The 27,922-nt window shown below is 49.2% G+C and overlaps 1 protein-coding gene across 8 annotated transcripts in view; it reads left to right on the top strand.

Moving 5' to 3' along the window:
• Positions 1-1,056: 1,056 nt before the first annotated feature.
• KCNQ2 (potassium voltage-gated channel subfamily Q member 2) overlaps positions 1,057-27,922 on the top strand; it is a 74,568-nt gene continuing 47,702 nt past the window's right edge. For 4 of the 8 annotated variants that reach the window (XM_032704760.1, XM_032704761.1, XM_032704756.1 and 1 more), the window contains exons 1-5: positions 1,058-1,421; positions 23,818-23,908; positions 25,112-25,238; positions 26,382-26,557; positions 27,431-27,556. In XM_032704760.1, coding sequence (XP_032560651.1) covers positions 1,126-1,421; positions 23,818-23,908; positions 25,112-25,238; positions 26,382-26,557; positions 27,431-27,556 — 816 coding nt within the window. In that variant the 5' untranslated portion in view covers positions 1,058-1,125. Of the gene's footprint in view, positions 1,422-23,817; positions 23,909-25,111; positions 25,239-26,381; positions 26,558-27,430; positions 27,557-27,922 lie in introns of all 8 variants that reach the window. The other 4 variants (XM_032704757.1, XM_032704755.1, XM_032704753.1 and 1 more) reach the window with 2 other exon arrangements.

Below are 27,922 nucleotides of genomic sequence, written 5' to 3'. Positions count from 1 at the left end.
GTTGGGTTGCAAGGGATAGAAAAGGAATTGATGATCCTGGGCTTGATCTTATTTGATTGCAGGTCTTCTCATTGCACTGCAATGAACCCTTTCCATGGAGGATAACTGTGTGGGGCAGGTATCTCTGCCCTACCTCAGGTTTCTGCAGCCTATTTCTCTTCTCCTGAGTCCTGTGAAGGTGGGAAGGTCAGGAAGAAGTATGGCTTGGGGTAGAACCAGCCATGGGGAGGAAATGGTGCAGCTGGACCATAAGCAGTGGGGTGTTAAAGAGCTGATTTGGGTCAGCACATCTGCAGGTGGGCATTCTATGGTGAGAGCTTGGTCCCTGGGTAACTCGGTGACCCCACCCCATCATGGTGGGATTTCAGGGCATAAAGGAAGCTGAAAATTTAGGTTTCCAAGTCCTAAGGTGGTAGGTTGAACCTTCAGGAAGCATGGAGAAAGGGAATGACTTTGCACATAGGGATTTGTGGTGAGGGTGAGCAGGTCTGGTGGCTGAGTGGCCAAGTGGAGATGGGACATGGATTGAGTCCTTCCTGGGAAGCTGCAGCAATGTCTGTACCCACTGCCAGGGGGACCACATCAAATCCAGGGGATGGACATCCCATGGGAAGGACAGGGTGCTGCCCAGCCCTTCCCACGGGGCTCTTGCAGAAGGAACCCACTCCTTGGTGATTTTGGGGGGGATCCCAGAGCCTGTTTTGGGAAGGGGACACTGGACACTGCGCTGGGGGCAGGGGGAAGATGTCGGACCTTGAATTGAGATGGGGATGCTGGAGGGGGGAACAACGCATTTGGAGGAACAATGCCAGATCCTGATTTTCTTGGTGGGGAACGGCCGGAGCCGCTTTTTCTTCTTTTGACTTGCGGGGGGAACACCCGGGTGGCAAAGCCGGGTTTCTGGGGAGTTGGGGGGGGGGGGGGGCGCGAGATGCTGCCGCCGGCGGGGGATGTCAAGGGTTAAGGGGGCGGGCGGCGGCGGGGCGGTGCTGGCGGAGCCGATTGCAGCGGCTCCTGCGGCTTCGGCTGCGCCGGGCGCGGAGCAGCGGCGGGGAGCGCGGGCGGAGCCCCCCGCCGGAGCCCCCCGCCGCCCCCGGCCCCGCCGCCCTCCCCCCCGCCGCCACCATGGTGCAGAAATCCCGCAACGGAGGCGTCTACCCGGGCCCCGCCGCGGAGAAGAAGCTCAAGGTGGGCTTCGTGGGGCTGGACCCGGGCGCCCCGGACTCCAGCCGGGACGGAGCGCTGCTCATCGCCGGCTCCGAGAGCTCCAAGCGGGGCAGCATCCTCAGCAAGCCCCGCTCCGGGGTCTCGGGCAGCGGGAAGCCCCCCAAAAGGAATGCTTTTTACCGCAAGCTGCAGAATTTCCTCTACAATGTGCTAGAGAGACCGCGGGGATGGGCTTTCATTTACCACGCATACGTGTGAGTAAAAAAGGGTGGGGGGCAAACCTGATGGCAGGGACAACCCCCCCGGTTCGGTCTGCCCTCCTCTACCCCTCCCAGCCCCCCAAATGCGCCGAGGAGGGAGGATGCTCCAGCTGCAGAGCGGGTGCGGGGAGGGGATGCCGGGTGCCAGGGCTGGCTGGGGAGCCCCGGGGGATGCTGCGGGGGGCGGAGGCTGAGCCTCTCCCCCCTCCAGAGCAATCGGGCTGCCGGACCGGGCCGCCGCTGCATCCCGCATCCCTCATCCCGCATCCTGCATCCCTCGCCCCAGCCCAGGCGGTGCCCGGGGACGGGGCGGGAGGCGGCGATCTCCATGCGGGGAGTGGGGTGGGGGGGAGAAGCTGCCCCTGCAGAGCTCGCGGGTGGCTCCTCGGAAAGGTGTGATGCACCCTGTTCCCCCCTGCCCGCTCCTGCCTGCGGGGGAAGGGGCTGCTCATGTGGTCGGTGCAGGGGGCTGGAGCAGCGGGAGTGACGGGTAGCGACTGTTCCTCCGTCTTGCTTGAAATCACCATAGCAATGCTGAGAGCAGAGGAACAAAAAGCTCTGCTCAGGCACTGTCTCTCCTCCCTCCCTTCCCCCCCCCACCCCAGCATCCTTTCCCCTCCCCGGCCCCATCTTTGCATGTTGGGTGGCTGAGGAGGGTTTGGGGATGGGGTTGGTTCTGGGGCTCTGCTCAGGGTTCTGGAAGTATTTCTTGTCCCCCCGTGGGAAGCAGCTGAATTGGAGATGTGTCTAGAAAGAAATGCTAATCAGTGTCTCGGGCTCCCTGCCTGCACAGAGCCGAGCGGTAAACAAAGGAGCATCCCTGGGTGCACATCTCCCCCCTGGCACCGGGTTTTAGGCAGAAATGGCCCAGCTGACCCTCATTTGGCAGAAGGATGCCCATCTCTGAGGCGCTGCTGCATAGGAGAGCAGATGACTTCCCGTTGTTCCCAGGACTGCAAAGGGTCAAGATAAATCGCTGTGTTACTGCAACTCCCTTCCCTCTGGGACTTTCCACAGTCCCACCAGGCTCTTCTGCAGGCCTGGGCTCAGGTTGGGGTGCTCATGCCCTTGGTGTCAATGGTTGGTTTGGTTTTTTTTTTTGTTTCTGTGTTTTTCATCATGGCCAGGGCCTCTGTCAGCCCCGGCAGGAGGATTTTTGGGGCCTTTTCTGTTTTTTTTCCCCTCGCCATCCTTTTGATGTTATGCTATTGTAAGATAAGGAGTTGGGATGTGCTTTCTGGTCCTCAGCCATTTTGTACGTTGAGGCCTTCCAGGGAGGTGTTGGTGGGACTGGTCAGAGAGGTGAGATCCTGGCTGGGTGGAAAGGGAAGCTTTTCCTTGCACTGCTGCAAGTTCGGGTCCCTGGGGGATCTTGTGCCCTAAGGGAAATGGGAGAGGAGAAGAGAGAGCATCTGTGGAGCTCAGTTGCAGCTACAATGAGTCCAGTCCTGGGCACCCTGAGCATCCTTCATGCTCCTGGCCATCCTCTGGAGTTGTAGGTGGTTTGTGTCACAAAACCTTCCAGAATCGTGTGGAGGGGCCGAGCATCCACGTTGTGAGCTGGGAGCTTCCCTGTGCGTGTGCTGGGGATGGGGATGTCGTGCAACGTGCACTGTACACTGTGAAACACAGGTGAGAGCCCAGCTTGGGACACTGGGGTGGCAGTGATAGAGATGGAAGGGGCTGAAAGCCAAATTACAAGCAGCAGGGGTAGCCCTGACTGTAAGAGCTTTATAAACAACTTTGGCTTCTTCAGCTGCTGTATCTTAACTTCTGACCTGTTTGGCTCTCTGTGGTGGCATTTGCTTGGGCAGCCAGGAGTGCTCCCAGGGCAGGAGCAGGGTTACCCCAAACAGATCTGTTCCCAGTGCCAAGCTGGGGTGCCCATTGGTTCTCCCAGCCCAAGCAGCTGTGTTTCTTCTGGGCTCGTGACTCTACTTGAGTCTGCTGTGACACCACATGGAGCCATTGAAAACCATCCCCACCCATGCACCTGCTGGGAAAGGGAGGCTGGATTCAGGGCTGGAGTGGGAATTGCCCCAATGTCTGTGAACCACTGGTGATATAATTATTTTTTTTATGTTGTATTGGGAAGTTATATGAATTCCAGTCTTCTGCACTGTACATACGATAGGTTTAGCCTTGGCAGTTTCTGTTTTGTTATTTAAAGAGCTGAAGGATTTGGTAAACTTCCTACAAAGTCCCCAGGATAAGCTCATGCACCAGCTATCAGCCTTTGCTGCCCGGGTGAGCCCAGCACGGCCTGTGTCAGGTCTGTGAGTGTTGGAATGGGGCAGGGAGGGGCTTTCCTGGGTTTCTGTAACTGGAAGTCTGTAAGCCAGCCAGACAGGACAGATAAAAAGCTTAGTCGCTGCATATTTGAAGATATGGGAGGAGGATGAGACTGGCTCAAGGTCATAAAGTTTGTATGGAAGAGCTGGAACCATCCAGATGTCCCGATGGCCAGTGCAGTGCCCCACCTGTGCTATTGGGGTCACTCTGTCTCCTCCTGCCCCAAACCCCATTTTGTGCCAAAGCCTTGAGCACAAAAGCACCTTTAGCTCCCATGCTGCAGGAATGGGAGTCCTGAAAAAGACTGTGGGTGAGGGTGCCTTGTTCTGCTACTGTCTTGGGCTCAGTCAGACCCCCACCCCAACCCCACCTGCCAGCACCCCTATTTCTCTGCTCCTGCTGCTCACAGGGACTTTCTTGCAGGAAGCTTTAGGAGCTATTTCCAGTGTGAATGAGTTTGTGACCCTGCAAGGCTGGGTTTTTAGCTTGTGGAGATGCTTATAGACCCAGCTGCATTTCTCGGTGTGGAGCTGCTCCGGGGCCACTGTGCTGCTCCAGCAGCTCCCTGCACCCAATGCCAGGATACAAACTGTGGGGACTCTCCCAGCATGGAGATGCTTTAACAAATATGAGAGGTGCCTCTGGGTCAGTACCTCTGACAAATGCCTGCCTGCAGAGGCCCATCTCCCAGGTAGGTTCTGCACCAAGTGATCGATGCTCTGCCTTGAGATACCCGTGCAGGTTGCATTTATTTCCAATGCTGCATTCCAGATCCAATCCATCTGATTTCATTCCCCCACCTCTTCCTGCTGTTGCTCATTCCCTTCCACACCATTTCATGCATAAGGAACCAGGGAAATTCAAACCAGGGAAACTCCCCCACTTCCCTCCTCATCCCCAACCCCAACTCATTAATGTGGTCTCATCTCAAATGTTACCTCTCTAAAAGTGCTGTTACCTCTGTGAGCAAAAGCACAGCTTTATATTTTTGTGTTAGGATGCATTTTTATACTTAATAGCTCTTCCTACACTGACACAACTGGGATGACCTGCTCATGGGAGCTGTATGTATACAGATCATATATAGTATATATTTTGCATTGCCCCATGGATAGCTGAGCCTGGTGGGCCTCATTTTTGAGTGTGGCTGGAGGTGGACTCTGGTTTCCCTATCTCATCATCTCCTGGTATTCCAGTATTTCTTTCATCATCTTTCTTTTTTATTCCTTCTCCCCCCCCTTTTTTTTTTTGGCAGATCCTTAAGGATACAGCACATGGCCTCATTCTGTTCAAGGCTGAGCTGAAACTTGAAAAGTTGAGCTGTGTCTAAATAGCAGATCAGGATTTTTGAGGGATGCAGCAGCACTCGGATCTTGAGGCAGTTTTGTGCACAAGGAAGCAGTTGGCTTCCAAAATTATTTCATTTTATTTCTTTGAATAATCTAAGCATTTTTTTCCTCCTTTTATCACTTTTACCTTGGTTACTGTAACCTGTCCTGTGCTCAGAGGTACTGAGTTGGAAGGGCTGCAATACTTGAAAGCAATTTTTTGTCCCTACCTGCCATTTTATTTCAGGAGGGACCACTGTGTTCTGTGCCAGTCTAAACAAGGTACTTGCAGTGGGCACCTCCATAGCCTGATGTGTCTGGAAGCCCATTTGCTGCTCATATTTGATCTCTGAAGAGGAGGGGCCTGGATTTGGGGCAGTGGTAAGAAAACAGCCTGGATTCAAGCACTTTTAAAGCTGTGTCCTCAGGAACCAACATAATTCTTGCATTTCCTATTTAGAATTTAGAACCCTAATGTGCCTTTTTAACTGTGTTAAAAATAGTTTGGGTGCATTTTTTATCTGCATACTGTGCACCATACATTCAGTTAATTAAGCAAGTGCACGGACTTAAATTATAATAAGGAAGAACATTTCCTCTCTGTCTAATTCTCTTAAAATTTCCTTATACCATCCCCATCCCATTTGTTCTTCCCTTTTAACCCAGCCACAGGCCACTTCTCTCTTCAGAGAGTCTCCTGCCCGTGCTGCATCCTGGCATGGCCACAGCTGGCATGGTGGGAGCATGGGGAGTGGATGCAGTTGCTTCCCTGGAGGTCCAGGGTTTCTCAGTGCAGGGGTGGCCTCTTTTGTTACTCCTTCCTCTCCTCAGGGTCTGATGAGAACGTGGTTATTTCACACAGATCCGTTCCCAGATAACCTCTCACATCAGAATTTTGGGGTAAATGTAGTTTGACAGTCTCAGATATCCATCCCCAAACTCTGAGGAGTGGGGTGGTTCATGGCAAGCCCTCGCCCGCAGACAGTGTTATTGCAGGCAGGTACAATGCCACCAAACTCAGCCCATCCTCCAGTGACATACAGGGACCTCCTGGATTCTCCTTCCCACCTCTTAGTCGAGCACTTGGGGTGAAGGAGCCAGTACAGATCTCCCACTGGTGCTGAGCTTCATGGGTGTGCTGGGCTTTGACCTGCAGGGCTGGTGCCCTCAGCCGAGTGGTTGTGTCCTCCTGAGGGGCCAGGGGGACCTTCACGGTGTGAAGCCTCACGAGCTCCTCCCCAGCTTAGTCAGAGCTTGGTGGGAGCAACCTGATTTCAGTCACTCTAATGTGTCACGTTCCAGGCGTCACGCTCACCCCACACTGACATTAAGGGAACGAAAAACAAGCTGATCCCCTGGGTGACCTCCTTTTGGTGCTGCACAAACCTCACTCAACCAGATGAGTCTTGCTACGGCTCAATTTATTATTTATTACAGGAGGAAATAACCCGAAAAGCAAGCCCTTAATCATATACTAAAGGGAAGATGGGCACTGCTGAGAGGTGCAGTCAGCAAAAATCAGGTTTCTTGATTTTTTTTGCATTGCAGCAGAAGGAAGGGACATCAGTAGGGTAAGAAACTGTGGTTCCTTTGGTAGGGCAGAGGGTCTGCCTGTCAGTTAGGCACCAATGATGCTTACAATGATAAAAAACACCTAAGTTTAGTGTTTGACTTATGGGATTTAAGTAGCAAACACTTAGCCCTTCATAATCCCTGTTAAGGCAGCCCAAACGCTTAGCTGGTTTCTTAGTTCTTGAGGAACAGATTCCTCTTTAGGTTGTGGTGATGGGGAGATGTGCCAGTCCTTTTTCCTGCTATGTGATGTCCTGTGGAACAGACAGAGGAGAGCTGAGAAAGGTGGGGAGTGATTCCTACAAAGGATTAAACTTTGTGGCCTGTCACTGTTGGTGTGAGGTCTCTGTTCCCAATGCATCAGAGCAGTTTCCAGCACTACACATTGCTTCAGAATAATGCAATACTTGTCCAATATTTAATGAAATAATGGTTCAAAAGAAACCACATTGCAAAACCAGATTGTTGTTGTGGTGGTCTAAATGGAGTGTCCTGAATGTTTTTAGATGGGACCTGTGATGAAAGCTGATCTGACTAGTGAGCACATGACAGCAAAACCAGGTAGTGCAGAAGGACAGTGAGCACAGTGGTTTGGCTGGTGCAGCTGGGTCCTTCACCACTGTACATTTAAATGGCTCCTAATCAGGTTGCAAGACAAAAAAAACCCTCTTGGGCTATTCTGACAGTCACCTCTGGCAAAAGAGGGCCCCACTTGAACTGCAGGAGTAGGTATTTATGTGTGGCCCCTTGGTGGATGTGCCCATCTACCCATATGGAAAGAAAAACGTAAATTTTCTCCAGTAAAACCAAGTTGTGTGACACTTGATCTGACTTGTTCTGCTCATCTGCTGTGACCTCAGCTCCTCACTTGGTTCTCCTGGCCTTCTCCTGGGTAAACTGCAGATGCAGCCTCCTGTGACACTTACAGTGGAGGTGTTTTGGGGGCATCATGTGCAATTATTCTAAAGCACTGAAATAATTACTCACAGTGTTTGATGGGGAGCATCTCTCCCAAGGCACTGGCTGGGATGGAGAGAGCTGCTTTATTACAGCCCCAGGGCTTCTTGACAGTCTACTGTCAATAACTGAGGGAGTGCAGAGCATTCCTCCAGAACTCTCTGGTCTCTCTTGGGCATCACTCCAGCCTCTTAATGTACTTTTTAGATGTGTGGAAAGCTTTGGTGTTGGTAAACATCCATCCAGTGACTTTTTTTAGTGGATTGGATGTCAAAGGACAGCCTTTTCCAAGGCGTGAGAAGCAAGAACACCTCTGAAATCTTCTCACCACTTGCTCTTGCTGCTCTAGGGAGGTGATTTAAAGCTACATCAGAGTCACTGGGGCTGCTGAGTGCAGCAGCAGCCTTGGCTTTGCAAGTGCTGTGACTGAGCAGTCACTTGGTTTGTTTGGGGACTTAAAACATCCAGTCATTTCAGGTGGAGTGGGAAATGGGATGACCGGGACCTAACATCCACGTTTACTCAGCCACATTTGAGAAGTGGTTTTGAGAAAGGAACCATTGTAGCAAACCCTGATCAGCTCTTGTAGACCTGCAACCCAAGACTCAGGGGAAATCAGAAAGTAATCAAGCCTTGCTAATACTGACTGTAGTTCCTAAGCAGCTCCAGTTGTTTTTTGGCTCTTGGAGGGGAGCACCCGGTGGTCAGTCCCCATTCAGAGATCCTCCTTTTTTAATGCCCCCCATGGGAGGGTAGGACAGGGAAAAGAAACAAGAGGACAGGAAAGAGGGAATGACTGAGTTAGGAGGCAACTTCTTTCTGTCTGAGGATCCAGGTAATCCATTGTGGCTGGTGCTTGGTCTCTTCAGGACGGAATTGAAAGAGGCAGAGATTTTGCCTTCCGGAGGGTCTTTCCCAGAGATTCACAAACTCCTCATTTGTAAACAAACACTGATCTGCCTGGAAGTCCTGCTTTCTCATTTAGAGCTCTGCCAGCCTGGGGAGGTGACAGTGTCACAGCAAAATATGGCTGGGGTGGCAGCGGAGCTGCTGTCACGCACTGCAGTGGATGAGCACAGCAGGGCAGGCAATCCTAACACAGCTTCCACAGCTGGGCTGTCACTCTCTATGAAGTTATTATGATGCCCAGGAAAAAAAAATTAGCTAGCAGAAATCCTGGCTCAAAGGTGACTCGTGTACATATCCCTCTTCTGTCTCTTGTGTGAGTGTCTGGGTACCTGCTGTGTGTGTTTCTTGCAGCTTTGGTTTGCTGTGGTGGGAAAAATTGATATGGGGTGCAAAAGAAAAAATTCAGTCAAAGAATAGTTAAAATGAATAGAAAGAGGGAAATAATACTCTGTTAATATTACATCAGTGTGCAAGCACCCCTAATGGAAGTACAAGTCTACAAGCCTCTGTTTTGTGCATCAAGTCAAAGAGAGCCAGTCCATGCTGTAAGACTTGGTGTATTGAACAGTCAAGACAGATGAAAGGCATAAAGCAGTTGGGGCACTGCTGGTAAATGTTATCTTTGCTCCACTTTTTAACAGTATTTCCTGTCATCTTATTTGCTTTTGAATTGGTGGGTTGGTTTCTATTCGTGCTCCTTGGGTTTGCAGAGGAAGCTGGGGTTGGCTCTGGCTACAGCAGACTGTCAGAGACCTGGGGCAGCCCATCAGTGGGAAATCCCATGGTCTGAAGACCTCAGCAGAGTTAATGTTGGGCTGGGAGGACGAGGGTGGCACATCTTCCCAGGGACATGGATCACCCACAGCGGGGCAGTTTGCTGTGATCTCGCTGTTCATTACAGATGCAGCACGTAGAGGGCTGTGAATGGGTCTTATTGACTTTCTCCCGTTCGAGTGTTATATGTGGCAGCAAAATGACAGCACTGGGAGACTTTCTCCTGCATGTTTATGGGCTTTTGCACAACTCAGAGTCTCAAAGTGGCCATTAATTGAGTTTATGCTTGCTAGGAGGTTTGTTACCTGATCTGAAGAATGTAATAAGGGATGTAAGAGCACTCCATCTTTCACTCAAGAGGGGAGCAAAAGAGGTAAATATAAATATCTGTATATTATAGCTGGACAAACGGGGAGTGAGGCTGTGTTGCCTCCTGCCACTCCAAGCCATATGGTGGTTAAGCCTGAGTGCTTCCACGTGGGACAGTGAAAAACAAAAGCTCTCCCCAGTAACGAGGTCAGCTCATTGGTCTTGAGGCTGGTAGACTGCAGGAAGGGCTTAGGCTGGTGTGCCCATTGCATCAATGTTGGACATTGGTTTTTTTCTGTGGTTACTCATCCTTCCTCTTCCTCCATGCCTGGCAAGGCTGGAAATGCCACATCATGTCCAGTTAACCCCTTGCTGGGCCTTCCTCCAAGTTTTCTGGGGTTTATTAGCAATAATTCGTGCTTTGAGGACTAGTGAGATTCCTGAGTCATCTCCTTAGGCAGGGAGCTATTTATTTCAGTGTGTGTGTTACACTCCCCGGGAGTGGGTGTCTCTCTTCCGCTTTTGGATCCTGCCCTGACTCTATATAAAGACTCCTGGCTTGAATGAGCAGCAAAACCAACCCTCAAACTGGATCCCGTCTCTCCTGGCTGAAGGACCACGACCATTTCGAGCATGGGTAGGAGCTTGCATGGGACATTTATCCACCTTGGGGTGTTACAGCTGCTGGGACAGCTCATAGGGATGCAGAGGGCTGGGTATCCCTGTCCAGGAGCATCTCTTGCTCTACAGTGGCTCATGACAGAGGGGTAGGTGTGATTTGTAACCTCTTTCCCCCCCAGAGGTTGATTTGCTGACGCTGTTGGGTTTTTGATCGTTGTGGTTTTTCTCACTTAGGAGAGGTGAGATATCGAGTGGTTGTAATTCCCTGTTGGTATTAGAGCAGGGACTGGAGGTGCCATGGGCAAACGTGGAGGGGCTCCTCGGAGACACTGCCAGTGCTGGAGCTGCCAGGTTTGCAGGAATTTCGTTGTGTCATTTTTCCCAGGATGGGCCTTTTCACAGGCACGGTTGTGTGGTGGCCTCGCAGAAAGCTGCCTTGCTGCATGTGAATTTGGGGGTGAAGGAGAGCCCATCACATAGCACCTCTCTGGGGAGCTGCAGAGAAGCCAGTGTGCTGATGGCAACGTGCATCCAAAAGCTGACTTCACACCCAATTAAGCATCACCCTGAGCCAGAGGGACAAGTCCTCATGTCATTATGTCTTGAACTCAATTGCTGGCACTTCATGAGGGCTCTGTTTCCACAGCCTGAGGGAATGAAGCATTTAATCTGTATCAGCATTAGAGAAACTTGGTTAATGTGACCTCGTGGTTTGGTTCTTGTGGGTAGTGGATGCACATCACTGTGGTTGTCTTTTTCTTAGTTATGGTTATTCCTGTAAGGAAGGAAATAGACCTAAAGACAAAGGGAATTTCCTGAGCTCTTTGTCTGTAATTTATGAGAATTTTGCACCGAATTTTTCTTCTCCACATTTTTGTCTTTAAACATCTAAATGTTTTTAATGCTATCCCTAATTAGCAGCTTCTCACTAATATATCAGCTAATGAGAGGTAGGAAGAATTTCTGCACTGACCTTTTGTTGCTGATGATGTTTTTCTTTTCTGCAGCAGAAATCAGATATAATTTGAAACCTTCTCTGAGCTGCCCCTCCTGCACTCCCTGATGCGTGTTTGTGGGTGGTGGGAGCATCTCGAGTCGTGCTAAATGGCACAGAGTGACCTGCTGAGGGTTGGTCTGGGAATCAGTAGATCTCCCATCTAAGTCTGTGACAAACAAAATCATAGAACTGGGTTGGAAGGGACCTTAAACCTCATCTCATTCCATCCTCCCTTCCATGGAAAGGGACACCTTCCACTAGATCAGGTTTCTCCAAGCTCTGCCCAACCTGGCCTTAAACATTTCCCGGGATGGGGCAGCCACAGCTTCTCTGGACAACCTGTGCCAGGGCCTCACCACCCTCACAGGGAAGGATTTCTTTGAAATATCTAATCTAAACCTGCCCTCTGTCAGGTTTAACACCATGTAGATCTGAAACTTAAATTGGTGAAGGTTTAACTAGCCTTAGGATGGAGGGAATGATTTGAGGTTTTGAGTATAGGGAAAGGTAATGAGAGTCTCTGAATAAGGCAAATGAATGGGACTGTTTTACTGTAGACATCTAGAAGTGGGTGAGACATATCCCAACCTCAGATCTTCACCCTATGCTTTGGAAAAGCCAGATCTAGGAGACCTGCTAGTCCTTCAGGGCTTGACATTGCTTGGACTTGACCCATCCATGTGCAAGAACTTGGGGAGTACCTCCATCAAACTTGCCTTTTTTGCTGCCCCTCTTTGCAAATGCTCTGCAGAGCAAACAGCCTGCTGTGGGTGTGTGCTTGGCAGAGAGTACCCGCCTAAATCCCAGCCCACTGTAGAGAAACAGGCTGAACCTCCAAAGGCAGTTCAGTTCTCCCTAGCCCTCCTCTTCTGGCTCTTCCCCACATGGGAGGTGATGGCTGTTAAAAACCCCAGAGGAACTAATGAAGCTCATGAATTGCCTCCCCATCTGTGACTCTTCAGTCTGCAGCCACATCCCTGTGGGATGTATTGGGAAAAGTGGCCAGAGCCAAACCTGACCTGTGACAGCATTCCCTTCCTGGCTGCAGTGAGCCAGTGGGATGTGAACCCCACCTGGGTAACACAGGGGGCTGGTAGAACCCAGGGAGGTAAGCACAGACCTGATGGGGTTGCTCGCTTACATTCCATTTGCTAACAGGCAGCAGGAATTAAATGGAGATTAATTAAACTTTTTTTTTTTTTTCTCCTCCTTCCTGCTTCCTCTTGCTCTTTGCTGTTTCTAGGGAAGACTGAAAAAATGTGCTAGAGAGGAAGCTCAACTCCGAGCATCCCTTCATGAATTCAGAATACGGCCCCCATGGGACTGCAGGGAAAGGCCCTCTAATTATAGGGAATGTCCTGTGAGGCCGGGTTACACAACCAGGATGGAGAGCTGCTCCTGCTCTGGTTTAGCAGCAGGCTGATGATGCTGTAACTCCAAATACTACCTGGCTGTTATCCATTCATTGCTTTTTGTCGCTGCCGGTGTCCTCAGCGCACGGCACAGACCACTCGCGAGGCTCCGAGCCAAGGAGGAGGTGGGAGGGAGCGTGCGGGATCATAAAAGGGCCATTTGGTACTTAGAGTGCCCGGTGACATAATTCCCAGACAGCCCGAGCGTTTCTCGGAGCCGGCTGACGAGTCGCCGGGGAGATTTGGCTCCGATGCCGCCGAGTGAAGGTGACTCCTTCCCAGCTCTGGCAGGAGCAGGATGCCCTGATGGGGAATTCGTGCTGCGGCGGCTGCTCGCGGGCTCCGCACCGGCTGCTGCCGCTGGGTCAGGAGCCAAAACGCCGTCCGGGAACGGGATTTGGGACTGTTGCAACTGCCCTGAGCTGTTACACGGGGGAGGACGAACACCTTGGCTCTGGTGCTGGGCATGCCCTGGTGTCACGTGCTGGAGGACGCTGCTCCTGCCTGCTCCCGGGTGGCTTTGTGCTGTCATTTAAGATGCTGTGTTGGCTCTGGTCCATCTGAGCCTTGGTTGCTGGTGTGCTTTGCAGTGGTTTTGTGCCAGGCTTTGTTCTACTCCAGAAGGATTTGTTGGTTGCTGAGTGCCATGGGCACGCCTTGAGCTACGCCTGGGCTTAACCTCAGCTGTGACCCCCTGTGCAGGGGGGAATCATTACCTTCTTTTCCAGTTTGGGAGCTCAGGTAGGGAGGAATTCAGTGACACAGGATGCCTGCACCATGAAATCCAGCATCCCTGCTCCCCAGACTGTAACCCTAGCCTCTCCCTCCTCCAGCTGCAATAACCATTTCCCCATACAGACAGCATCTATCCTTGTCCCATCAGGTCTTCCTAGGCTTTGAATTATTAAATATTGTCTCTGATCTCCATTATAAAGGTTGTTAAAGCACAGTTACTTATCAGAATAGAAAATGCTGATTTTGGCTTTATCTGCTTGTGGGATTTACAATAAATAAGAAGAGTTTAAAAAAAAAAAGGGGAGGAGGGCTGGAAGTGTTCAAGGCCAGGTTGGAAGGAGCTTGGAGCAAGCTGGTCTAGTGAGTGGCATTCCTACTGATGGCAGGAGGGTTGGAATGAGATGATCTTTAAGATTCCTTCTGACCCAAACCATTCTGTGATTCATGAAAAAAAATCACGAGAAGCTGAGGTTTTAGGTAAACAAAGAGAAGTAACATCTTCACAAGAGGATGTCCAGCTTTGTCCCAGTACCCATGTGATCACTGGTTTATGTCTTCTGTTCAAAACAAAATCCCATGCGAATTCATTAGTGTTAATAGGCTGAAGAGTGGTTGCAGCTGTGATTTCTGTGATGCCCAATTACAGACTGTGCTCTGGGAGTGCCCCTTCCCACACCCCCACTTCCTCCTCCTCCCTCAGCTGGCAGAGACCCTGGCAAACCAGCCTTCAAGAGCAAGGCTCTTGTACCTTTGGCTCAGAGGGAGCAAGGAGGAGGTGCAGATGCAGACCAGGGCCAGCTGTAGACTCCAGCCAGCTGCTTTATCCTGCTGGTTTATCGTGGTTTCTGGGAGCCTGCAGTCCTGGCTGCGGATTGCCGTAATTCCCAAGGTCAGATCTGTGCTCACTGCTTGTAAGAAGTCGGGTGGTACCTGCTGCTTTGCAGGAGGCTGTGTTTGAGCAGCAGGAACCTGGGCCATGGTCCTGCTGTTGGTTATTCCCTTGCTGTAGCAGCATCTTGCCCCACTGCTGGGCACATCTCCGTATGCCTGAGTGGAACTGCTTGATGTGACCCAGGCAGGTGATCAATCCCCTGTCTTTTCCAGGGGTTGAGGGTGAGCTGGGAATTGCAGGCAGGGTCTCACTGTTGTCAGGCTGGATCTGATTTCCTCTGGATCTCATGGAGAGGCACCATCTCCTTCTCCTGTCCCCAGGTTAAGCTGCAGCAGCTCTCCCAGGCAGCAGTACAGCATGATGCCGCAGGGCTGGTGGAGCTGCTGGGGAACTTGGATCGTGCCTGAGAAAAGGGGGTTAAAAACAGGTTTTCACAAGCCTTTGCCTGCCATTTTAAATGGGAAGGATGTTTCCCTGGCAACGAGATGGATGCTTCCCAGCAGAGCATATGGCTTCCATCGACTTTGATTTACCAGCGTGTTGAAATGGCAGCTAGATAATCTCTTTTCAGCTTTAATGTGTCCATGCCCTGTGTCCCTGTTCCTTATGAGTTTTTAAAGGGTCCAGACTTGCAGCGCTGCCCTTGCTCCCATCCCAGGGCTGGAGCTGGTGGGGTCCCATGTGAGGGCTGGGACCTGCAAGGAGGGACCTGCACAGAGGTCCTGAGCATAACCTGGAGCAAAGAGCTGCAGGGCGGGCTGGAAAACCTTCCCTGCCTCTGCTGCCTTTCACCAGCCGAACAGCTCCTCCTCCTCCTCAGAGAATATAATCCACATCCCTCTCTTCCTATTCTCCTCCCTGCTTTAAATCATTTTTAGATGTTTTCCACCTTTCACCACACAATCATCTGCCTCCTGCAGCTTGCTATTTATTGTTGTGTTTACTGGCACAGGGAAATAAGAAGAGGGAACAAACCTGTCATTTGCTGTGCAGGGGAACTTGGGGGAAGTGGTTTCTGTGAGCTCATGGCTTTCCCAGCCTGGCTGCCATGTGCCAACCCCGCTGAGCTCACACGGCAGCCTCCTCCAAGGGGCAAAAGCAGAGGAAAACAGGTTCTTTTCCTCTTTGCTGCCCTTCACTGGCTCTCCATCCTTTGGCAAATTTGATGAAAATCATGTGAGTCTCATCCATTGCCTTAGAGGTTTATTCACCACGTAACTGATGCTGGTCTGAGCCTGATTCTCATCTGCCAGTGTCTTGGTGGTTCATAGCCACGAGCAGAAGTGAGGGTGCAAAGACAGGTTGTGCCCTGGCAGATCTGGCACTGTCCATGCAGATGTCACGAGCTGGCTGTTCTCTGCCTCGAGCCAACAAGATGCCAACATGGGTGGTGGTAGGAGGATGTCCCCATCACTCACAGGGAGCAGAGGGCTGGGGCAAATCTGGCTACTGCTCAGGGAAACTTTGCTGATGGAGGGGGAGATTGGTGCAAAAGGACTTTGAACTCAGAGTTGCAGCTCCCAGGATCCCCAAAATAGTTCTGTTAGTGGTGAAGTTGACTGGCAGCTGGTGTGATGTTCTCCCCTCCTTGTGGTATAACTGGCTGGTTCAGCAATTTTTTAGGGCTAAAGAGCACTGCCTTTTTAATGCTGAACTCTCTGGAGATCCAAATTTGTTCTGCATCCCTTCACCCTGGGCAGCTCCTCCGGGCTGACTGTCTGCATGGTCCAGGTGCTGCTCCTGGCACAAATGTTCCCATTCTAAGAGGAGCAGCTTCGCAGACATGGAAAGCACCAGGGCCATATTCTGCCTCCTCTGCCACGGAGGATCATGCCCTCCTACCAATGTGGGGAAGGGATGCAGAACTCCAAAACTGGCCACTGCCCTTTTATTTCTTGTTGTTGGACTTAATCCTGTGTTTTCCCTTGTGCCAAACTCAAGTGTTTCTCAGGCATTGCAGGGTTTGGACACAGCTGAGCTGGACCCTCTCTCATGGCATTGCAGCCCCTTTGGATTTCAGGGGGTTATTACTATCTTGCACTGGTGTAAGTAGGAGGGAACATGGTCCTGCTGATTGCAGCATTCCCATTTTCCTCTGGGTATGCTTTTCTACCCAGCTTGGGCATCATTGCTTTCTGGGGACTAAAATCAAAAGGCTGGGAACAAACTCTCCTGGGTCTTGGCTGTGAGCTCCTTCCTGATCACTAGTGGAATAAGAGAGATAAAATTAAACAGATGTTGAAATTGCCAACTCTTAGGCCTATTATACAGGCAGTTTGCAAACACTTCTTTCTTTCCCCCAAGTCTCTGTTAATTAAACAAACCGATGAGCGAATGAAATTAGCAGGGCTTTGGTAATACTTGTGTTTTTTGCTTCTTTGTTATTCATTAGCCTCTGATTCTGAGAAACCACTTTCTTGTCCTCTAATTATTGAGGGGTGAAGCTGGGGATGGACCCTAGGAAATGTCTGGGACATCCAAGTGCCTTCAACATCGCCAATATCTCTTGCCATTCTCCTTTGCTGTTGCTGGGAGAGAGCCCAAGAATACAGCTCTGGGGTCCTGCCTTTACAGAAGCACAAACCATGGGCTGAGGCATGGGAAAATTGAAGTTTTTTAAGGGCAGCATGAGGATTTTGAGCCATTTAGTTGCCTGCTGTGGGTCTGGGACAGTTAATGCAGCTGCTGAGAGCTGCCAAGCCTCTGTGCTGGCAGCTGCCTGCAGAGGCTCTGGGTGACAATGCTCGTTTCTGAGGTGCTGTAGTTCTGGGAGGTGCAGAACTAGTGCAAAGTCAGAGATAGGGGAGTGAAGCTGAAGGAGCTCAGGGAGATGGAGCTTGTCCTTGGTGGGCGGGAAACCTCAGGCTCCAGCTGAATTGCTGCTTCTGGGACAGACCTTTGAAAAACCAGCTACTATTCCTGTCTGCCACGGGAACCAGCCCTGCACGATTTAAGACAATCTTCCTATCTGCAATTAGACCAGAGCCTATTTTTGTGTAACCCATTCCCTCGAGGAATGTTTAGATGAGATGCAGCATTACATTTTACTGGGACTTCTTGCTTTCAACCCAGTTTTAGATCTCAGTTAAGTCAGGTCAAGTGACTTGCCCAGGTCAGCCAGAGCAGCTTGACCTCAGCCAGAGAAATTTTGATTCCTGCATGCCCCAACCGTGCGGTGTTTCCTTGACTTCTGAAATTTATTTTTCTTGGGGTGTTGCAGAAAGGCAGGGCTTAAGAAACAGAAATAGCTTGATCTTCAGACAGAGACAAAGGTTAGATTAGGAAGGTTTGTATTCCTGTACTCACTAGCAGTGATTCCTCAGAGGTGGGGAGAAAGCGGAGGCTCTTTTGGGGGAATACCTTGTGGGATGAAACAGAGGCAGAGCTCAGATTTCAATCTGAATAATACGGGTATTGCATGAGACAGCAACTTTCCCTCGCATTAAAATCAATGAACATGCTCTGAATAAATGGCTGCACAGATGTTTTAAGAATTACTCAAATGTCCAATATTTTATACTCTTAATTTACCTCCCAATGCACTGTAATTGCACCGTGGGCTTTAGGATCCTCTCCCGTGGGCCGTTTCTGCAGCTGCACGAACATGTTTCTCCCCACCAAATTTTTTGAAAGAAAGCCTCAGCCCAGCAGCACTGAATCCCAGCAGGAACAGACTCTTCTGGCAGGTGCACAGGCTTGATTAATACTTTGGGTTTTCCTCCAGACATCTGGCTCCTCTGAGGCTGCGTGTGCAGGGTGAGGAGAATACGCAGACAAGCGTTTCCAAGTGATTCACTCTGGGTGAGGACAAAGAGGAACACTGGAGCTAGAACTTTGTATGCAGTCATTATTATTAATAAGGCTTTTATTCAGAGTAAGTTAAATTATTAGAGCCAGCCTGTAAAAAAGCCCAAGCAAATCCTTGCAGTTAACTCTTTTCCCACTGTAAGCGTTCAGATCTTGATCTCCATTCCCTGGTATTTCTAGATGGCTTTTGTTCTTTGAGGCTTCAGTCCAGAAAAGCTCTTAAGCTCACTCTTGCTTCTAAGTGTGAAGATACACAATCCTTTGCTGGACGAGGGACAAATTATGTCATACAAAACCCATTTCTGCTCAAATTCCTACAGTTCATGGGTTTGGATCAAGCCTCTGGCTCTGGGCATTGGATACAGGTGCTGCTGCTTCTGCTCTCTGACTGTTATGAGCAAGAGCAAAAGGCTGGAGGAGCTCTTGGAGTGGAAACTGATTTTTAGAAGCGGTGGATGTTGAAGGAGGAAATATATGTGAACCTATATCCTGCTCTTATTTCTTAGAGATGTGCTGCCTAAATAGAAGGAAGGCAGGAGAAGAGGTTTTCTTGTGAACACAGGCATCACCTCTGTTCACTGAGAAGGCACAGGATCCGGTAATGCTGTCCCACACAGGCCTTTGATAATGATTTATTAAAAAGTTTATAAACCATGACAATCCCTGCCTTGGAGCCAGCTGGTGACTAAAAACAATGTTTTCTACCTGCATGGATGCTCAGGGATCCTCCAGGCTCATCCAAGGAGCATAACTGTGGGAGAGGGAACAGAGCTGGGCATGGCCAAAACCGCAGGGAGACACCATCAGGAGGAATTTTTGGAAAGAACACCATTTATTAAGGCACAGGACCAAAAGGCAGGACTCCCCATTTCTATTTTCAGCTCTTGTAGTGACAGAATTTGCCTTGGGAGATGATTTTGGCTCAGATCGAGGGATGTGGAAACCTGAGGGATGTGGAAACCCGGAGTGAGGCATTTAGGCTTGTGTTTAGCCTTGTAAATGAACAGCCAGGTTGTAAGTCACTGCAGGATTGCTTACATGAATAAAGATGATAGATGCTCCTGGCTAAGAGTAGGTGCCATATGACAGTTTTTATCCCTGGAAAAGCCATGGCTTTCTCACAGTTCTGCTTTTGATTCAGTGGAGGTTTAAACCGAGCTGTAAATACTCTCATTCCAATTTTGAGGCCCTCTGAGCACTAAAAGGCATTTGCCAGTCTCTTGTTTCTCTTTGATACGGATGTTCTTTCACCTTCACTCATTGTCATTGCTGCATTTTCCTGGCCTTTGATTTCCATTGAAGTTTTAGGTACTTGAACTGCAGCATTTTACAGAGACCGCAGCAAATGGATTGCTGGGATTGCAGATGGATTGCCCGTAAGGATGCTGGTTTTATTTTAGCACAATCATCAATGCCTTTTTTATATACCCAGAGTAATATTCATTGTGCCTCTCTTGAATGCCTGTAGTAAGCTGCTCTTTCCAGCTTTGCTCCTTCTAATTTAACAAATAATTAACGTCCTAGTTCCAGGGAAAGCCAGCAAAGTGGGCAACAGTTAAAAAGTTACAAGTTTTGTCACCTCCTTGTGTTGTATCCATCTCCATCACGTCCAAGAATCCGGTTGCTAATTAGTGGTGCCTCACCAGAGGAACCCCAACGTTTCTGAATGTCAGTGAATGTTATTTGAATATGAGTATTTCAGGAATAAATTCAGAGGTCTTTTTAAATTCTTATGTAAATGGGTGTGTAGATTCCAAGGGGGTTTCTTTTGGAAGGCAAATTAGATGATTAACCTGAGAAGCTTTATGATGATTCCATCATGTGCTTTCACTGAGGAAAAAAAAGAGAGAAGGACAATCTTTCCTGTTTCATGCCATTTTAAGTATTCTTTTTCCAAGAGGGAGTTCAGTCATTTCTTTTTCTGTTGCTAACCTGAAGCAGAGTGGATATGAAATACGGATATGCAGATTTTGTGCTGGGATTTATAAATTGTAATAAGAAGCTTGCACGGGTGTTTTAAATCAACATAACCTTTGGATGTAAAGTCAGACTTTGCAGGTCTTTGGATTTATTGGTATTAGCAGCAGTCAGATTTGCACAGCTGAGTCTTGGCTGAGCTTAAAGGTCTCGGCAACAGGCGTGGGGCATGTCAGAGCAGAAGGTGGTACTGGGTGCCCGTAGGAATGGATGGTGGGTGAGAAGATGCATTGTCATGAGGTGTCCTTCTCCAGGAGGCTGGAGACAGCTTTCTCCTTGCCATCACTCTGCAGAGGAGGCATTACTCCCAAACTGCCAGCTGCCATTTGCATCCTGGCCGGGATCTGGGAGAGGCTGGTGCCGACTCCAGCCGTGCATCACGTAGGACCCAGCTCCTGTCTGCTCAGGAGGAGGATATTGTCTTCTCTAAAGCTCTAAGCAGAATTGGCATCTTTAATGTAAAAATCATTAGGTGGGACCTAATTAATGTTCCTTATTACACATTAACATTTCCCAGAGTCAGGCTGCAGATATAATTTGCTTTCATTAGATATGTAGCTTTAAAAATTAGATTCATCCCAGTATCTACACTATTTATTAGCTTGTTTCCCTTTCCTTAGCTATCCATAATTATCTGAAGCCCTTTCCTGATCTGTCTGGTTAGATTAGGTGGAATTAAAGCAGAGTCCAGCTTCCTGTTCCCCACTGCCCTCACTCTGTGGGAGCTCAGAGGATACACACAGTCTCCAGTGTAGACATACTTCTTAGCTTGCTTCTTCCACTCCTCTATCCCTCAAAGCCTCCTAGGAGCAATACAGACCCCAACTCCCTGAGTTCAGTTTCCTTGCAGAAAGGTTTCGTTCTCTGAGTCTCCTTTTTCAGCCTCCCAAGGATTCGTGGACCACAGGGTCAAGCTGAGCAGCTGTGCATCACCATGGATGCTTGTGCATCACCCTGTGGTGAGCCAGAACCTTCATCCCTTGCTGGCAGGACCATTCCTTACCTGGGGGCTGGGACAGGGCGTTCCTTACTCGTCAGGGCTGGGACAGGGAAGGTTTTTGTCCACGTGGGATTTGGCCATGAAGCTCCCATGCTTCCCTGAATGAGGTGGTGCGTTCCCTGTTGCCTCCCATGCTTGGCAGTGCAGTAATTAATGCTGGCCCTGAAAGAGTGATCTGCATCAGGTCTCCCTGGCAATGGGAGCCCTCGGGAGCTCAGAGCTGAAATTACAGCAGCACTGAGCTGGCCCTGGGGAAATGAGGAGAGCAGAGAGGCCGGGGATGAGGCTGCAGTGATGTGCTGGGGAAGCGAAGAAGCAGCACAGACACATCCAGCTGCCCCAGCAGTGCCCAGAGCTGCCCCAGCTCTCCCCATAACCATGGTTTGCACAATCCATCCTTAGGATGTGGAGTGATAAAGCAATTTCTTTTCCTCTTTTTCTTTTTTTTCTGTCCCATCAATATCTGTCTAGCGACAACTGAACATTCAGGAATCCTCTTTTTTCGTGGTGTGTGTCCCTGCCAGGACTCATCATTTAAGAGTGGCTTCCTTCTGGATCCATCCAAGGTGGTCACCTGAGCAAACACAGTGTGCAAGCCTGTGCTGATATTGGCACTTTACTTTCAGCATCTCCTCAGGCATTTTACAGTGATTTTTGGTCACAAAAAATAAATGTAACTCACATTCTGCTTCTTCAATCAGAAAACCTAGAATTTCTTTTCCCTTGATCCCTTTCTATTATCTTTTTTTTTGTTTCCTTTTTTTCTCTTCTTTTTCTTCTCTCATTGATTATTCATTTGTTTCTCACTTCAACACAGAATTTTGCAGCAAAATCTGGGCCACCCCAGGAGCGGGGCTGCCTGACCCAGTTGCAGCTCCTTCCCTCCTGGGGTGCAGGGCTCTGCTCCCCCTGCAGCAGTGCAGGCAGCAGCAGGGGTCTGTCTCCAGCTCCCAGGGCCTGGCCCAGGCAACTCAGAGGATGTTGGGATGGATGGAATCCATTTGACTGCAGGGCAGGTTGTGGTAGGATTGTTTATGGCAAGGGTTTTAAATAAACAGCCTGGGGAGAAAAGATGTTTAAGTGAGACCTAGAGAAGACATTAAGGGACATCATGAGTGAGTTTGAAAGGGAAGTTTTCTTACTCTCTTGAGGTTTTTTTTGAGTGTCTGGGTACCAAACCTGATGTTAGAAGACAAAATTTGTAGTGAGGAATCAAGTAATTATCCTTATCTGCTCTGTGCTGAATTCATCTTGTGGCTGACAAAGCTCAGCCTTGGCTGAGATGGCTCTGAAGGTCCCTTACCTCCAGCAGTCCCTTACCTCACCACCACATTTCAGCCTGTGGTTCGAATAAATACTGCAAATCTCCCTATTTTTACTTTTTGCTGTGACATTAATGGTCACTGCAAAGCCACAAGCACGACCTGCCAGTGTGAAACTCCTTTTCTTTATTCACCGAAAAGGAGCAGCCCCCACCAGCTGAACCAAACCTTATAAATATTCAAAATTCAGTTTGTAGGAATGTGAGACAAAGTCAGACAGATGAATTATTTAATGCTCTTAAAGAATGCAGCTTTTAGTTTCTCCTTGCACTGGCCTACTTTATTCTATTAGTAAATCGATCTCCAGTAAATTAATTTCCCTCCCTTTCTTGCAGCAAGCAGTGGGCATGGGTGGAAGCCTCCATCCTTGAGCAGATGCCAGGACACCTCTGTAGCTGTGGACTGAGGCAATGAGTGTTGGAGGAGAGTTGAGCTCCTGTCATTCATTCGGTGCCCTTTGATTTGCATTAGAACACCCAGCACTCAGGAGAAGCACAGAGCATTGATGGGGACAGGCTGGTGTGGCACTGCTGAGGCTGCTTTTGGGAGGCTGCCCGTGGATGTAGATGTCAATGAGACCTGGATGCACCCTGGGTTTTGAGAATTTCCCCTATTTCGTGGCAAATAAGAGACTGAGAGTGCTGACATCAAAGTTGGGTCTTCCCCAGCTCATGGCAGGATGAGGCTCCTTTTGTCCCTGCAGGGCTGGGACAGAGGCCAGCTCAGGTCCCCAGTGGCAAGGGTGTCTCTGGCTTCGTGGTACCAACAACTCCAAGATCACGTTCCTTAGGACTGGATCAAGCCCTTACTGTGTCATGTGACTGGCCACAGAAAAGCAGAGTAACAACTACCAACCTCCCACTGATGCTACAACAAACCCAAAAAGTCACCAGCTTTTCCAGGCAATGAGGAGTTAATGTGGAGTACCTGCCTAAGGAAGGAACATTAAATCCACCCAAAAATGTCCTACCCTGACAAGAAATGTAGTCCCACTCCTGTGTGAGCTTCTGTGGATGCAAATGCATAAGTAGAGCATCAGTGGAGTTCTTTATGGGTTCATGCTCAGCCTGTGCTCCTGCTTCTCAGCCAGTCTGCTCCCTCTTATCCCAGTTAGAAATGTTCCTGTTCATTTGGATGCTTACTGAAAGTGTGTTGCAGAAAGACCTGACAGTTCTTTAGGGAAATAATGTCAGAGGTGATCAGAGCTGCCAGCTGGGAGGGGAACTGGATTGGCACTGACCAAACTGGGAGCAGTCCAGTGGGTCTATCCACACATAACCCTTTCAATCAGTAAAACTGGTCACTTTACTCACTCTTTTTACATGGTGTGGGAGCAGCAGCACAGTAAATACTCACAGAGAAATATGTCCAAAATTGGTCTCTGGACTACTTTGAGTATGAAAAACTCCTCCCCTGAAGACTGACCTTCTCTCTCTCTCCCCTTTTTATTTTATTTATTTTTTTTTTTAATATTTGTGTTATGTAGTTTTCTACTAGTTTTCTCCTGCCTGGTGCTGTCTGTCTTTTCGACCATTGATGAGTACCAGAACAGCTCAGAAGGGGCCCTTTATATCCTGGTAAGTGGGGGCCAACAGTGAGATATTAACATAAAGGCAAAACCATACAAAAACCTGAGATTGGGGGTGTTAGAGGCAAGGATTTAAACTGTCACTTGTGAGAGGGGGACCACTATAACCTATGGGTAAGAAATGTGAAAAGGAGAAATCTGTATCAGGAATAAACTAAAAATATTTTGAAGGATCCTTTAAAACCTTTCTTCCTAGACTTTTTCTCTTTCTTTTCTTTTTGTTTCCTGAATTTATCTTCGATTTCAAAACACAGTAGCAAGACTGATCCCAACTGAAAGCTCCCAGTATTTAAAGCTGCAGATGCTCTGCGTCGGGAGCAGCCGGCGGAGCTGCCTCCTCTCCCACACTGTCACATCCCTGCAACTATTTGATCCACCGTGAAGCTGCAGAGTTTTGTTCCTGAAATAGCCTGGCATCCCTCACACTGACAGTGTGGCTTCTGCCACCAAGAGCCAGCAGAGATCCTGCCACCACAGCAGTGGTGCGGGGTTGCCAGATTCACACATCTTTCCTTTTGTTTGTCTTCCTCTTCCCCAGTCCCTGCCCTACATGGACATCAAAAGGTGCTGCAGACTAATTAGGGCTTCATCAGGTTTGACACATGAGAAGGCTGAGAAAAGTGCTGCTAGTAAAGAACTCAGAGGGAAGGGAGAGTGCATGGGGTGTTCGGATGGTGATGGAAAGAGCTCGCGTGTCATTAAGGGATGGAGAATCTACACCCCCCTGCACCAGATAGCCCAGCACACTCAGGCAACCAGGCCACTTTTCTAGGGAAAAAGCTGAAATCCCCTTTGAAGAGTCCTAGGATGATTCCTGACCAGTGATTCCCATTTCTGCTCTTCTCTGAGCTGCTCAGCATTAACCCAGTCGAGTCCTGGAGACTAATGGCAGGGAGACAGGGAGGTGCTTGCCAGTCCTCTGATGGGGGACACAAACAGAATAGGGACGGTGTAAAACTCTAGTTCATGGCTACAACATGCAGTACCTCTCCCCACCCTGGGTGGGGTGAGGGAAGACACAAAAGCAGAGATCTGATGATCCTTCAAGCCTGGGCTCTCTGAACGGTGCAGGCAGCTTGGTGACGTATTGTCTGAGGTGTATTTTCCTGAGGTCACGCGTTTGTCCTTGATTCTGGAGCAGGCTTTCCACCATCCTTCTTTCCCGACTAACAGCGTTCTGTCTCCCTCACAGGAAATCGTCACCATCGTGGTGTTTGGGGTGGAATACTTTGTGAGGATCTGGGCGGCCGGCTGCTGCTGCCGATACCGGGGCTGGAGGGGAAGGTTAAAATTTGCCCGCAAGCCTTTCTGCGTCATCGGTAAGACCCCCCTCCCCGCATGAGATTCCCCAAACCACGATGGCCATTGCAAGCAGTTGCTTGCACAGGGCTCTGGTGTCTCGCATGCATTTTGGGGGTTGATCTTCAGCTGCGTCGTGATCAGGAGAAAGCACAAAGGCAGAAGTCCTAATCCACGGATGTGTTTTTTGCTATTCATCGCGGTGCGTTCCCTGTTTTCTGCCAACCTGGGAGCCATCCCAGTGCCCTGTGTGCCTCAGGCATCGCTGACAGCTGCGCAGAAAGGGGATTTAGCCAGGAGAAGATGAGCATAGGAACTGGGATCCTGCAATCCTGTGTCCAACCTCCACACTGAATCGTTCACGAGTCACTGAAGCTCGGTGTGTCACTGTGCCTTCCCTGGTGCTGATGAGCTGCCTCACAAGGGAGTTATGAGACTTAATTAATTCTTGTTTGTAAAGTACTCAGTGAGCCTCCTGTGAGAGGGGCCATCTGGGCACAGCAGTGATTTTTTTCTGGGATAAGAAATGGGCAGAGAGGCCATGCCCTTCACTATGGAAGCTGCCTTCAACTGTCCAGGAGCTGGCAATGGTCATACGCAGGATTTGAGCTTATTCCACAGAAAAAGACTGCTATAAAATTTGCATAGAAAATTAGGGAAGAGGGAGGTTTACAGAATCTTCGTGTATATATAGAGAAAGGCTTTTTTTCTTGGCCTATTTCTTAGTCTTTGTCTGTGAGCACCTTAGGACTGCTATGGAGGACCTGGAGATTTTCATTCCCAATTTAGATGGTGTAATTCCCAGCTTTGTGTAACAGGCAGCTATGGCTGATAAAAAAAAAAGGCCAAGCATTTTGCAAGGATTTAACCCAGTTTAGCAGTGTTAACACTGAATCATATCAAAATTCAGACTTCGCAGTATTTGACACATTTTTTATGGATGACGAGCGTGGAGAAGGAAACCAGGATATTCCACAAGGTGTGTAGTAGCTCCTTTCATCCAATTTAAGATTAATGCTATGTCCTTCCAGCACAGAATACAAGTGACCAGGAGATCATTCTCATGCACAGCCTTCTGCTGCCCGAGGCAGTGGGAATTCCATCCCCTTTGGTAGTGGTTGCAGCAGCACTCCTTCAGCTTTCCCTGCCCTCTGTTCCTGCAGACATCATGGTGCTGATCGCATCCATCGCCGTGCTGGCAGCGGGGTCCCAAGGGAACGTCTTTGCCACCTCAGCACTCAGGAGTTTGAGGTTCCTGCAGATCCTGCGCATGATCCGCATGGACCGGCGGGGCGGCACCTGGAAGCTCCTGGGCTCTGTGGTCTACGCACACAGCAAGGTGAGCAGGTCCCAAGCAAGGACATCGAGTTGCTCTTGGTGTTCCCTCCCCCACAGACACACTGCTTTGGTTCAGTTCTCCTTCCCAAAGCTCTCCCGGGCCTGAGGAGATTGGAAAGACACCGTAGGTAACTCGGGAAGGGATGCAGAGTCAGAGACAAGGTCTGATGGGGATGGAGCGCTTCCACCAGTCAGGGAGAGAAGGGAGAGAGAGGTTCCAGTCACAGAACTGATCCCTGGTATAAGGTGATCAGTTTGGGAAGAGTTTTTTGATAATTTTTTGTTTACTGCTTCTGAATTTATGAATTTAACATTTCTCCTGTTTTCCTGCACTTTTTTTCCCCTGAAAAGCTTAGTCATCTTAGCCAGAACTATCATAGGGAATTTGTGGGTCTCTTTTGTCCACCCTTGCATTAACCTAATCCAAAAAGAATCACATCTGGGAATTCTGAATTAAAAATTCTCTGCAATTGGGGTATATTGCATCCAGACCCCAACTTTGCACCTCCTCCTCCGTAAGTAGAAGCCCCAAGGATTTGGGGATTCCTATTTCAATGTGAACCGGGGAAATGCTAGAGTTTTTAACTCTCGGGTCCATATCTTGCAATAATGGAGCTATTAACACGCCCTTCTCCATTTGCTGTATGTGTTTAGACGTTGGGGTCTTCAGGACAGGGATTGCCCCATGTGCTTGGCAGAGCCATCACCTCACGGTCCCATCTTAAAAAAGTGGCATTACTGGCCCCCAACCAAAGCCCCCAAACCTAAACAACCACAGGGAAAGCTCAGATCCAGCCGCAATCAAGTAACTCAGCGCTTGGAGATGCGCACCAGGATTGCAATTATTCTCTTCTTTCCTTTAATGATCTCGCAGGAGCTGATTACTGCGTGGTATATTGGCTTCCTGTGCCTCATTCTGGCCTCTTTCCTGGTATACTTGGCCGAGAAAGGAGAAAATGAGCACTTTGATACATACGCAGATGCACTTTGGTGGGGTCTGGTAAGTAATTTTCATAGAACAGCTGCTGGTTATTAAAATAAAACGTCCATTAACCCTCCATCTTCTATCACTTACGTGAGGTATCGACTTATAGAGTGCTTAGTTAACATTTTTATTAAATGGCTTTGGGATACTCCATTTAGCTCTTTTTCTTATACAAACCTCACAGAAAACGTTAAAAGATCACATTTCTGCATTAGCTGGAGCTGCAGGGGAACGGGGCACTCATGTGCTCCCAGCTGTGGGATTTAGCTCTGTCGTGACAGCAGAGGCAGGTCGGACAGAGACCCCACACTGCTTTGATCATTGTTTTGACAAAGTATTGCTGCCCTTTAATTATTTAAATTGCATTTGGGCGAGGCACTG

Source organism: Chiroxiphia lanceolata, chromosome 17, assembly GCF_009829145.1.
Source record: "Chiroxiphia lanceolata isolate bChiLan1 chromosome 17, bChiLan1.pri, whole genome shotgun sequence".
In the NCBI taxonomy this organism is placed as follows: Eukaryota; Metazoa; Chordata; class Aves; order Passeriformes; family Pipridae; genus Chiroxiphia; species Chiroxiphia lanceolata.
Note: the sequence above shows the minus strand (reverse complement) of the source record. Positions and strands in the feature narration are given on the sequence as shown.